The sequence below is a fragment of the Mustelus asterias genome, unplaced genomic scaffold (genome assembly GCF_964213995.1).
Source record: "Mustelus asterias unplaced genomic scaffold, sMusAst1.hap1.1 HAP1_SCAFFOLD_799, whole genome shotgun sequence".
Classification (NCBI taxonomy): Eukaryota; Metazoa; Chordata; class Chondrichthyes; order Carcharhiniformes; family Triakidae; genus Mustelus; species Mustelus asterias.
Genome location: NW_027590746.1, coordinates 7,173 through 20,000, shown reverse-complemented (window position 1 = coordinate 20,000; position 12,828 = coordinate 7,173). Strand labels below are relative to the sequence as shown.

At 42.2% G+C, this 12,828-nt stretch overlaps 1 protein-coding gene across 1 annotated transcript in view; it reads left to right on the top strand.

Annotated features, from left to right (window-relative positions):
- The window catches only part of LOC144487450 (uncharacterized), a 142,169-nt gene extending 133,740 nt beyond the window's left edge, over positions 1 to 8,429 (top strand). The window contains exons 10-11 of the mRNA XM_078205528.1: positions 6,123 to 6,205; positions 7,066 to 8,429. Of these exons, the coding sequence (XP_078061654.1) occupies positions 6,123 to 6,205; positions 7,066 to 7,131 (149 nt within the window). The 3' untranslated portion in view covers positions 7,132 to 8,429. The remainder of the gene's footprint in view (positions 1 to 6,122; positions 6,206 to 7,065) is intronic.
- The last annotated feature ends 4,399 nt before the right edge of the window (positions 8,430 to 12,828 follow it).

Sequence of the window (12,828 nt, the reverse complement as noted above, 5' to 3'; positions counted from 1 at the left end):
TTCAACCTTTCTCTGTAACTCAGTTTCTCAAGTCCCGGCAACATCCTTGTAAACCTTCTCTGCACTCTTTCAACCTTATTAATATCCTTCCTGTAATTAGGTGACGAAAACTGCACACAATACTCTGAATTCGGCCTCACCAATGTCTTATACAACCTCACCATAACATTCCAACTCTTATACTCAATACTTTGATTTATAAAGGCCAATGTACCAAAAGCACTCTTTACGACCCTATCCACCTGTGACGCCACTTTTAGGGAATTATGTATCTGTATTCCCAGATCCCTCTGTTCTACTGCACTGTTCAGTGTCCTACCATTTACCTTGTATGTTCTACCTTGGTTTGTCCTTCCAAAGTGCAATACCTCACACTTGTCTGCATTAAACTCCATCTGCCATTTTTCAGCCCATTTTTCTAGCAGGTCCAAATCCCTCTGCAAGCTTTGAAAACCTTCCTCACTGTCCAGTACACCTCCAATCTTTGCATCATCAGCAAACTTGCTGATCCAATTGACCACATTATCATCCAGATCATTGATATAGATGACAAACAATAATGGACCCAGCACTGATCCCTGTGGCACACCACGAGTCACAGGCCTCCACTCAGAGAAGCAATCCTCCACAACCACTCTCTGGCTTCTTCCATTGATGTGGAGATGCCAGCGTTGGACTGGGGTAAACACAGTCAAAGTTTTAACAACACCAGGTTAAAGTCCAACAGGTTTATTTGGTAGCAAGTGTCATTAGCTTTCGGAGCGCTGCTCCTTCGTCAGATGGAGTGGAAATCTGCTCTCAAACAGGGCACAGAGACACAAAACTTGATTTTGTGTCTCTGTGCCCTGTTTGAGAGCAGATTTCCACTCCATCTGACGAAGGAGCAGCGCTCCGAAAGCTAATGGCATTTGCTACCAAATAAACCTGTTGCTGGTGTTGTTAAAACTCTTACTGTGATCTTTCATTGAGCCAATGTCTAATCCAGTTTACTACCTCTCCATGTATACCTGGCGACTGAACCTTCCTAACTAACCTCCCATGCGGGACCTTGTCAAAGGCCTTACTGAAGTCCATGTAGACAACATCCACTGCCTTCCCTTCATCCACTTTCCTGGTAACCTCCTTGAAAAGCTCTAATAGATTGGTTAAACATGACCTACCACGCACAAAGCCATGTTGACTCTCCCTAATAAGTCACTGTCTGTCCAAATATTTGTAGATCCGATCTCTTAGTACTCCTTCCAATAATTTACCTACTACTGACATCAAACTTACCGGCCTATAATTTCCCGCATTACTTTTTGAGCCTTTTTTAAACAACGGAACAACATGAGCTATCCTCCAATCATCCGGCACCTCACCCGTGGATACCGACATTTTAAATATATCTGCCAGGGCCCCTGCAATTTCAACACTCGTCTCCTTCAAGGTCCGACGGAATACCCTGTCCGGTCCCAGGGATTTATCTACTCTGATTTGCCTCAAGACAGCAAGCACCTCCTCCCCTTTAATCTGTATATGTTCCATGACCTCCCTACTTGTTTGCCTTATTTCCATAGACTCCATGCCAGTTTCCTTAGTAAATACGAATGCAAAAACCCATTTAATATCTCCCCCATTTCTTTTGGTTCCATACATAGCCGACCACTCTGATCTTCAAGAGGACCAATTTTATCCCTTACTATCCTTTTGCTCTTAATATACCTGTAGAAGCTCTTAGAATTATCCTTCACCTTGTCTGCCAAAGCAACCTCATGTCTTCTTTTAGCCCTCCTGATTTCTTTCTTAAGTATTTTCTTGCACTTTTTATGCTCCTCAAGCATCTTATTTGCTCCCTGTTGCCTATACATGTCATACATCTCTCTCTTCTTCTTTATCAGAGTTCCAATATCCCTCGAGAACCAAGGTTTCTTATCCTTATTCACTTTGTCTTTAATCCTGACAGGAACATACAAACTCTGCACTCTCAAAATTTCTCCTTTGAAGGCCTCCCACTTACCAATCACATCCTTGCCAGAGAACAGCCTGTCCCAATCCACGCTTTTTAGATCCTTTCTCATTTCTTCAAACTTGGCCTTTTTCCAGTTTAGAACCTCAACCTGAGGACCAGATCTATCTTTATCCATGATCAAGTTGAAACTAATGGCGTTATGATCACTGGAACCAAAGTGTTCCCCTACACACACTTCGGTCACTTGTCCTAACTCGTTTGGCAAAGTTTGCATTTGACAAAGTCCCTCATGGCAGGTTGGTTAAGAAGGTTAAGGCTGATGGGATACAAGGAGAGGTGGCTAGATGGGTAGAAAACTGGCTTGGCCACAGGAGACAGAGGGTAGCAGTCAAAGGGTCTTTTTCCGGCTGGAGCTCTGTGACCAGTGGTGTTCATGCTGTGAAGGGGCTTGGGGCTCCGAAAGCTTGTGTGGCTTTTGCTACCAATTAAACCTGTTGGACTTTATCCTGGTGTTGTTAAACTCCTTACCAGTGGTGTTCCGCAGGGCTCTGTACTGGGACCTCTGCTATTTGTGATATATATAAATGATTTGGAAGAAGGTGTAACTGGTGTTATCAGCAAGTTTGCAGATGACACGAAGATGACTGGACTTGCAGATAGCGATGAACATTATCGGACAATACAGCAAGATATAGATAGGCTGGAAAATTGGGCGGTGAAATGGCAGATGGAATTTAATCCAGATAAATGCGAAGTGATGCATTTTGGAAGAACTAATGTAGGGGGGAGTTATACAATAAATGGCAGAGCCATCAAGATTATAGAAACACAGAGGGTCCTAGGTGTGCAAGTCTACGAATCCTTGAAGGTGGCAGGACAGGTGGAGAAGGTGGTGAAGAAGGCATATGGTATGCTTGCCTTTATAGGGCGGGGTATATAGTATAAAAGCTGGAGTCTGATGTTGCAGCTGTATAGAACGCTGGTTAGGCCACATTTGGAGTACTGCGTCCAGTTCTGGTCGCCGCACTACCAGAAGGACGTGGAGGCTTTAGAGAGAGTGCAGGGAAGGTTTACCAGGATGTTGCCTGGTATGGAGGGTCTTAGCTATGAGGAGAGATTGGTTAAACTGGGCTTGTTCTCCCTGGAAAAACGGAGAATGAGGGGAGACCTAATAGAGGTGTACAAGATTATGAAGGGTATAGATAGGGTGAACAGTGGGAAGCTTTTTCCCAGGTCGGAGGTGACGATCACGAGGGGTCACGGCTCAAGGTGAGAGGGGCAAGGTATAACTCAGATATCAGAGGGACGTTTTTTACACAGAGAGTGGTGGGAGCCTGGAATGCACAGCCAAGTAGGGTGGTGGAGGCAGACTCGCTGACATTGTTTAAGACTTACCTGGATAGTCACATGAGCAGTCTGGGAATGGAGGGATACAAATGAATGGTCTAGTTGGACCAATTATCGGCACAGGCTTGGAGGGCCGAAGGGCCTGTTTCCTGTGCTGTACTGTTCTTTGTTCTTTGTTTCCGAATAGGAGATCTAATATTGCATCCTCTTTAGTTGGTACCTCTATTTATTGATTTAGAAAATGTTCCTGGACACATTTTACAAACTCTAACCCATCTAGACCTTTAACAATATGGGAGTCCCAATCTATATGTGGAAAATTAAAATCCCCTACTATCACAACTTTATGTTTCCTACAGTTGTCTGCTATCTCTCTGCAGATTTGGTCCTCCAATTCTCGCTGACTATTGGGTGGTCCATAATACAACCCCATTAACATGGTCATACCTTTCCTGTTTCTCAGCTCCACCCATATGGCCTTGGCAGACAAGCCCTCTAATCTGTCCTGCCTGAGCACTGCTGTAACATTTTCCCTGACTAGCAATGCCACCCTTCATCCCTCTGCCTCTATCACGTCCGAAACATCGGAACTCTGGAACATTGAGCTGCCAGTCCTGCCACTCCTGTAGCCAAGTTTCACTAATGGCTATAATGTCATAATTCCATGTGTCAATCCACGCCCTCAGCTCGTCTGCCTTCCCCACAATACTCCTGGCATTGAAATAGACACACCTCAGAAGATTATTACCACCAGACACAACCCTTCTATTTGTGATTTTGCATGAACTATTAACATCATTTATTTTCACCCCCGCTCCACTACCTGCTCTGGCACTCTGGTTCCCATCCCCCTGCAAATCTAGCTTAAACCCTCCCCAATAGCACTAGCAAACCTCCCTGCAAGCATATTGGTCCCCTTGTAGTTCAGGTGTAACCCGTCTCTCTTGTACCGGTCCCAACTGCCCCAGAAGAGGTCCCAATGATCTAGAAATCTGAAACCCTGCCCCCTGCACCAGTTCCTCAGCCACGTGTTCATCCGCCCGAGCATCCTACTCTTACCCTCACTGGCACGTGGCACAGGTAGCAATCCTGAGATTACTACCCCTGGGGTCCTGCTTTTTAACTTCCTACCAAGCTCTTTATACTCACTCTTTTGTACACACATTCGCTATATTCTGCTGTATCTCCCTTTCACACAGAGACATATTCTCTCTAGCTTGTTGTATTTCTCACAAGCACACATTCTCTATGTCAAAGAAAGAACAAAGAACAAAGAAAATTACAGCATAAGAACAGGCCCTTCGGCCCTCCTAGCCTGCACCGACCATGCTGCCTAACTGAACTAAAACCCCCTACCCTTCTGGGGACCATATCCTTCTACTCCCATACTATTCATGTATTTGTCCAGACGCCTCTTAAAACTCACTGTCGTATCTGCTTCCACTACAACCCCAGCAGCGAGTTCCAGGCACCCACACCCTTTGTGTAAAAAACCTGCCTCGTACATCTCCTTTAAACCTTGCCCCTCGCACCTTAAACCTATGCCCCCTAGTAATTGACTCTTCCACCCTGGGAAAAAGCTTCTGACTATCCACTGTGTCCATGCCTCTCATAATCTTGTAGACTTCTATCAGGTCGCCCCTCAACCTCCGTCATTCCAAATAGAACAAACCAAGTTTCTCCAACCTCTCCTCATAGGTAATGCCCTCCGTACCAGGCAACGGTCTGGTAAATCTTTTCTGTACCCTCTCCAAAGCCTCCAATCCTTCTGGTAGTGTGGCGACCAGAATTGAGCACGATATTCCAAGTGCGGCCCAACTAAGGTTTAATAAAGCTGCAACATGACTTGCCAATTTTTAAACTCAATGCCCCGGCTGATGAAGGCAAGCATGCCGTATGCCTTCTTGACTACCTTCTCCACCTGCATTGCCACTTTCAGTGACCTGTGTACCTGTACACCCAGATCCCTCTATCAATACACTTCATGGTTCTGCCATTTACTGTATCTTTCCATCTGTATTAGACCTTCCCAAATGCATTACCTCACATTTGTCCGGATTAAACTCCATCTGCCATCTCTCCACCCAAGCCTCCAAACGATTTATATCCTGCTGTGTCCTCTCATGGTCCTCATTGCTATCCGCAAACCCACCAACCTTTGTGTCGTCCGCAAACTTACTAATCAATCCAGTTACATTTTCCTCCAAATCATTTATATATATTACAAACAGCAAAGGTCCCAGTCCTGATCCCTGAGGAACGCCACTTGTCACAGCCCTCCGTTCAGAAACCCTTCCACTGCTACCCTCTGTCTTCTATGACTGAGCCAATTCTGTTTCCACCTTGCCAGCTCACCTCTGATCCCATATATATATGTATATATACATATATAGATATCTGGCAGTATCCCTCTCTCGCTCACATTCCATATATCGGCAGCATCATTCTCTCTCATTCTCACATTCTCTGTATCTTGCTGTATCTGTTCCTCACACTCACACATTTTCTGTAGTTTGTTGTATCTCTCCCTCACACACTCTCATTTTCCTGTATCTCAGAGGCACAGTGGTTCGCATTGTTGCCTCGCCAGGGACACGGGTTCGATTCCCAGCTTGGGTCACTGTCTGCGCGGAGTCTGCACATTCTCCCCATGTCTGCGTGGGTTTCCTTTGGGTGCTTTCCTTCCAGTTTCCTCCCACAGTCTGAAAGACGTGTTGCTTAGTTGCATTGGCCATGCTAAATGCTCCCTCAGTGTCCCTAACAGGCACCAGAGTGTGGTTGCTGAGTGTGTTTAACCTTCTAAAATTGTGATTTTTGTCTTTAGGCATTGGCGGCACGCAGATTAAATTGGTGATTAAATTCATGGGACATGTTGGTGTTGAAGTGATGCAGAACATTATTCTTGAGGTGAGAATCTGTTTGGAGATTAAATATTGGTGACATCAATTCCTGCCTCTCACTCTGAATTCACAGATCAGGAGCTCCATGTCAGATTAAAAGCAGCTTCACTATCCTGCTGATTATCCTTGTATTATCCAGACCACCCTCCTGTTGAAGGGCCGAGTGGCCTCCTCCTGTTCCTGCGTTGGTGTCTGAACCTCTATAGTGTAGCTGAAGTGGGGAGCATTGTCACAGTCCAGTCCCATTGGTCCAAACCCCTCACAGATTGAGGGCAAAGAAAGTCTGAAACAACCTCACATTGCTCTGCTGACCCCAAGATCACCTCTCTCTCTCTCTCTGTCTTCCTCTCTCTTTCCTTTGCTCTCTTTCTCCCTCTATCCATCTCTGTTGCTGCCTCAATGTCTGTCCTCTGTCTCCCTCTCAATTTCTTGCTAACTCTCTCTCTCTCTCTGTCTTGATCTCTTGTCATCTCTCTCTCTCCGACCTTCAATGTTTGTCTCTCTCTCTTCTCACCTTCTGTCTTACTCGGCCACTTGCTTTGTCTCCATCCCTCCCTCTCTCTCTTTTCCTTGAGTCTGTCCTGCTCTTTCTTTTTCTCCCTTTTCTTTCTGTGCCCATCTCTATTTCTCTGTCTTTTTCTTTGCTTCATCCAGTCTCCCCTTTGCTTCTCTCGCTCCCTCACTGAACTCATTTCTCCAGTCCCATTTTCACTACAAACGTTGGAAGCAATGTCACCTGTTCCGTATGGCCAGTGCAGTTCCAGACAGTGATTGGCAGTGAATGTGACTTTTTGTCCCCAAACTCTACTTCACAATTTCCCTGCACCCTCACTGCAATATGAATTATGTCTCCTGTCTGTGATATAGCTGCAGCTGTCACTCAAGAATCGATTTCCGGATGTGGATCTTCATTTGAGTATTGCAGATGATTAACTCTCGGCTGTGGCTTACTCCAGAAGATTGTTGGTGATGGATTGTATCAGTCAGCGCATGATGGCCTGTGTGTTTGACAGCTTTGCTCACTAATCGTCCTGCCTTACAATGTTAAGTAGCTAGCAAAGGATTCATTGCTCGCTGTGTGCTACTGTTACATCATTATTGATTCTTCTTCATGTGACAGGATTGTGGGAACTTTAGCTTTTGCTTTGTTAAATAGGGAAACATACCCTCAATTTGAAAATACTGACTACTGGGCTGTTGGACAGAGATTGACCCAACATTGACCATTTTTAACTTTCTGCTTAATGAGAGAATGATCTGTGTGGAGCCCCCTGAGAATGGGCCCCCTGTGAATGGGCAAACAGACCACTGTTAATCCAAGCTAAATTCTGGGGAGATATCATCCTTTTTCTGAAGGTTGTGACAGGTTGATGTTGGTCGGTACAGAATAGAATACAGGCTTATTGTTTTATCTATAGAATAGGAAGTGAGTGTATGAAAAGTGAAATATTTGACAACTGATCTCACGAACCCAGTGAAAGAAGAAATTACATCAGCTTTATTAACCAAATTGATATATGCTGGCTCCAATCAGATCCTCCTTATCTGGAGTAGTGATACTGCTGGTGGAGCAGGAAGCAATATGTTTGTATCTTCACTCCATTCGATTCATAGAACCGGTGAACGGTCCCTGTTGGTCCCATTGTGAAGATGTAAAAGTGTAACAAAGAACAAAGAACAGTACAGCACAGGAAACAGGCCCTTCGGCCCTCCAAGCCTGTGCCGCTCCTTGGTCCAACTAGACCAATCGTTTGTATCCCTCCATTCCCAGGCTGCTCATGTGAGCAAGATATGATTAGGACTAAAATCACAGGAAAATCCTGCCAAGGATGCACTCTCAGCAAAACAACGTCTGTGGAGATCAGTAAAATTTAGTATTTCGAGTCAATGTGCTGGCTTTTGAGCTGAAACATTAACTGTGTTTCACTCCGCAGTTCCTGCCTGACCTGCCGAGTCTGTACAGCTTGTCTTTTTCTGTTTTTTTCTTTACACGATCAGGTCTATCAGATTCTCATTAATGGGCTTTCACAAACCCAAACCTATGCCTCAGAAAAGCCTCGGAAGAAACAGGAGAAAATCACGAGGGTTTTGATTGCAAAGTGTCTGTTTAACTGATTATTCAGCTGGGAACTGTAACGTGTTCGAGCCCATCACCATCACATGTGGGTTTCTCAGTTAAGTGGGTGTGTAAATGTATGCAATGTGTGCTTAATAAATCTCAAAATACTTGACCACAATGTTTCAAATCTGTTTCTTTTGGAGAGATGTCCAGATTATCGAATTAGGAGCTAAAACCACCCTGGAACGGTTTGAAACTCACCTTGTTGTCTGGCCTATCTCTCAGATTCTCAACTCTCTGTCTTCCCATGGATTCATCTTCCTCTCCCTGCTTCACTTTGAATATTTTTCCGGCTTTTCTGCTAATGAACACTCGCAGTTCACAAGATAGAAGAACATAAGAAATAAGAGCAGGAGGAGGCCATTTGGCCCCTCAAGCCTGCTCTGCCACTCAGTCCAATCCTGACTGATCCTGGGCTTTATCTTCACTTTCCCACCCACCCCCATATCCCCTAATTTTATGACACCACAAATCTGTCTGCTCCAGCCTTATATTTATTCAACAAAGGAGCACCCATAACTCCGAGTTAGAGAATTCCAAAGATTCATTGCCATTAGAGTAAAGAAATTACTCTTCATCTCTTTAGGGGCAGGTGCGACCTGTACAGTTTAATTTAATTTAATTTAATCTCAGTTGTTTGGGTTTAATCTCAGTTGTTTGGGTTTAATCTCAGTTGTTCGGGTTTAATCCCAGTTGTTGTGGATTTAATCTCAGTTGTTGTGGATTTAATCTCAGTTGTTTGGATTTAATCTCAGTTGTTTGGGTTTAATGTCAGTTGTTTGGATTTAATCTCAGTTGTTTGGGTTTAATATCAGTTGTTTGGGTTTAATCTCAGTTGTTTGGGTTTAATATCAGTTGTTTGGGTTTAATCTCAGTTGTTTGGGTTTAATCTCAGTTGTTCGGGTTTAATCCCAGTTGTTGTGGATTTAATCTCAGTTGTTTGGATTTAATCTCAGTTGTTTGGGTTTAATCTCAGTTGTTTGGGTTTAATCTCAGTTGTTTGGGTTTAATCTCAGTTGTTTGGGTTTAATCTCAGTTGTTCGGGTTTAATCCCAGTTGTTGTGGATTTAATCTCAGTTGTTGTGGATTTAATCTCAGTTGTTTGGATTTAATCTCAGTTGTTTGGGTTTAATCTCAGTTGTTTGGATTTAATCTCAGTTGTTGTGGATTTAATCTCAGTTGTTTGGATATAATCTCAGTTGTTTGGGTTTAATCTCAGTTGTTTGGGTTTAATCTCAGTTGTTTGGGTTTAATCTCAGTTGTTTGGGTTTAATGTCAGTTGTTTGGATTTAATCTCAGTTGTTTGGGTTTAATCTCAGTTGTTTGGGTTTAATCTCAGTTGTTTGGATTTAATCTCAGTTGTTGTGGATTTAATCTCAGTTGTTTGGATTTAATCTCAGTTGTTTGGGTTTAATCTCAGTTGTTTGGGTTTAATCTCAGTTGTTTGGGTTTAATCTCAGTTGTTTGGGTTTAATCTCAGTTGTTTGGGTTTAATCCCAGTTGTTGTGGATTTAATCTCAGTTGTTTGGGTTTAATCTCAGTTGTTTGGGTTTAATCTCAGTTGTTTGGGTTTAATCTCAGTTGTTTGGGTTTAATCTCAGTTGTTTGGGTTTAATCTCAGTTGTTTGGGTTTAATCTCAGTTGTTCGGGTTTAATCCCAGTTGTTGTGGATTTAATCTCAGTTGTTGTGGATTTAATCTCAGTTGTTTGGATTTAATCTCAGTTGTTTGGGTTTAATCTCAGTTGTTTGGATTTAATCTCAGTTGTTGTGGATTTAATCTCAGTTGTTTGGATTTAATCTCAGTTGTTTGGGTTTAATCTCAGTTGTTTGGGTTTAATCTCAGTTGTTTGGGTTTAATCTCAGTTGTTTGGGTTTAATGTCAGTTGTTTGGATTTAATCTCAGTTGTTTGGGTTTAATCTCAGTTGTTTGGGTTTAATCTCAGTTGTTTGGATTTAATCTCAGTTGTTGTGGATTTAATCTCAGTTGTTTGGATTTAATCTCAGTTGTTTGGGTTTAATCTCAGTTGTTTGGGTTTAATCTCAGTTGTTTGGGTTTAATCTCAGTTGTTTGGGTTTAATCTCAGTTGTTTGGGTTTAATGTCAGTTGTTTGGATTTAATCTCAGTTGTTTGGGTTTAATCTCAGTTGTTTGGGTTTAATCTCAGTTGTTTGGGTTTAATCTCAGTTGTTTGGGTTTAATGTCAGTTGTTTGGATTTAATCTCAGTTGTTTGGGTTTAATATCAGTTGTTTGGATTTAATCTCAGTTGTTGTGGGTTTAATCTCAGTTGTTTGGATTGAATCTCAGTTGTTTGGGTTTAATCCCAGTTGTTGTGGGTTTAATCTCAGTTGTTGTGGGTTTAATCTCAGTTGTTTGGATTTAATCTCAGTGGTTTGGGTTTAATATCAGTTGTTTGGATTTAATCTCAGTTGTTTGGATTTAATCTCAGTTGTTTGGATTTAATCTCAGTTGTTTGGGTTTAATCTCAGTTGTTTGGGTTTAATCCCAGTTGTTGTGGATTTAATCTCAGTTGTTTGGATTTAATCTCAGTTGTTTGGGTTTAATCTCAGTTGTTTGGGTTTAATCTCAGTTGTTTGGGTTTAATCTCAGTTGTTTGGATTTAATATCAGTTATTTGGGTTTAATCTCAGTTGTTTGGGTTTAATCTCAGTTGTTTTGGTTTAATCTCAGTTGTTTGGGTTTAATCTCAGTTGTTTGGGTTTAATCTCAGTTGTTTGGGTTTAATGTCAGTTGTTTGGATTTAATCTCAGTTGTTTGGGTTTAATCTCAGTTGTTTGGGTTTAATCTCAGTTGTTTGGATTTAATCTCAGTTGTTGTGGATTTAATCTCAGTTGTTTGGATTTAATCTCAGTTGTTTGGGTTTAATCTCAGTTGTTTGGGTTTAATCTCAGTTGTTTGGGTTTAATCTCAGTTGTTTGGGTTTAATCTCAGTTGTTTGGGTTTAATGTCAGTTGTTTGGATTTAATCTCAGTTGTTTGGGTTTAATCTCAGTTGTTTGGGTTTAATCTCAGTTGTTTGGGTTTAATCTCAGTTGTTTGGGTTTAATGTCAGTTGTTTGGATTTAATCTCAGTTGTTTGGGTTTAATATCAGTTGTTTGGATTTAATCTCAGTTGTTGTGGGTTTAATCTCAGTTGTTTGGATTGAATCTCAGTTGTTTGGGTTTAATCCCAGTTGTTGTGGGTTTAATCTCAGTTGTTGTGGGTTTAATCTCAGTTGTTTGGATTTAATCTCAGTGGTTTGGGTTTAATATCAGTTGTTTGGATTTAATCTCAGTTGTTTGGATTTAATCTCAGTTGTTTGGATTTAATCTCAGTTGTTTGGGTTTAATCTCAGTTGTTTGGGTTTAATCCCAGTTGTTGTGGATTTAATCTCAGTTGTTTGGATTTAATCTCAGTTGTTTGGGTTTAATCTCAGTTGTTTGGGTTTAATCTCAGTTGTTTGGGTTTAATCTCAGTTGTTTGGATTTAATATCAGTTATTTGGGTTTAATCTCAGTTGTTTGGGTTTAATCTCAGTTGTTTGGGTTTAATCTCAGTTGTTTGGGTTTAATCTCAGTTGTTTGGATTTAATATCAGTTATTTGGGTTTAATCTCAGTTGTTTGGGTTTAATATCAGTTGTTTGGATTTAATCTCAGTTGTTTGGGTTTAATATCAGTTGTTTGGGTTTAATATCAGTTGTTCTGGGTTTAATCTCAGTTGTTTGGGTTTAATATCAGTTGTTTAGGTTTAATCTCAGTTGTTTTGGGTTTAATCTCAGTTGTTTGGGTTTAATATCAGTTGTTCTGGGTTTAATCTCAGTTGTTCTGGGTTTAATATCAGTTGTTTGGGTTTAATCTCAGTTGTTTGGGTTTAATATCAGTTGTTAATATCAGGGATTTGTTCCCAGGAGCAGGCTGAGGGTAAGAGAGTGGGTTTTCTGACTTTAATTAATTCTTTATTTTTTCAGTTAATTTTGGGTTTAAAATCGGAGGTTTTTTTCAAAACCGGAAGTCGGGCCAGGAGAGGCCTGGGGAAGTTTTTGGAGGGTTTAAAAGCACACCAAAGTATACAGCGGGCAGCATCGTAGCGGGCAGCAGAGTGAGTGGGAAGTTGAGTGAGCTGTCAGGGCTTTGGCTCACAGGGCTTGGACGAGCAGGGGTGAGTTTTTGTTTCCTTACACTCTTATTAACTTTTCACTGTCTTACTTGACATAAAGTGTCCAGTATGAGTGTGAAACCAGTGTGTTGTTCCCAGTGTAGGATGTGGGAGGTCCTGGAGGCATCTGGCCTCCCGGACATCCACATCTGTGAGGGGTGTGTCGAGCTGCGGTTCCTGAGGGACCGTGTTAGGGAGCTGGAACTGCAGCTCGAGGATCTTAGGCTGATGAGGGAGAATGAGGAGGTGATAGACAAGAGCTATCATCAGGTGGTCACACCAGGGCAACGGGAGGAGGCCAAGTGGGTGATGGCCAGGAAGGGTAAGGCTAGGGTGGTTGAGAGCACCCCAGTGGATT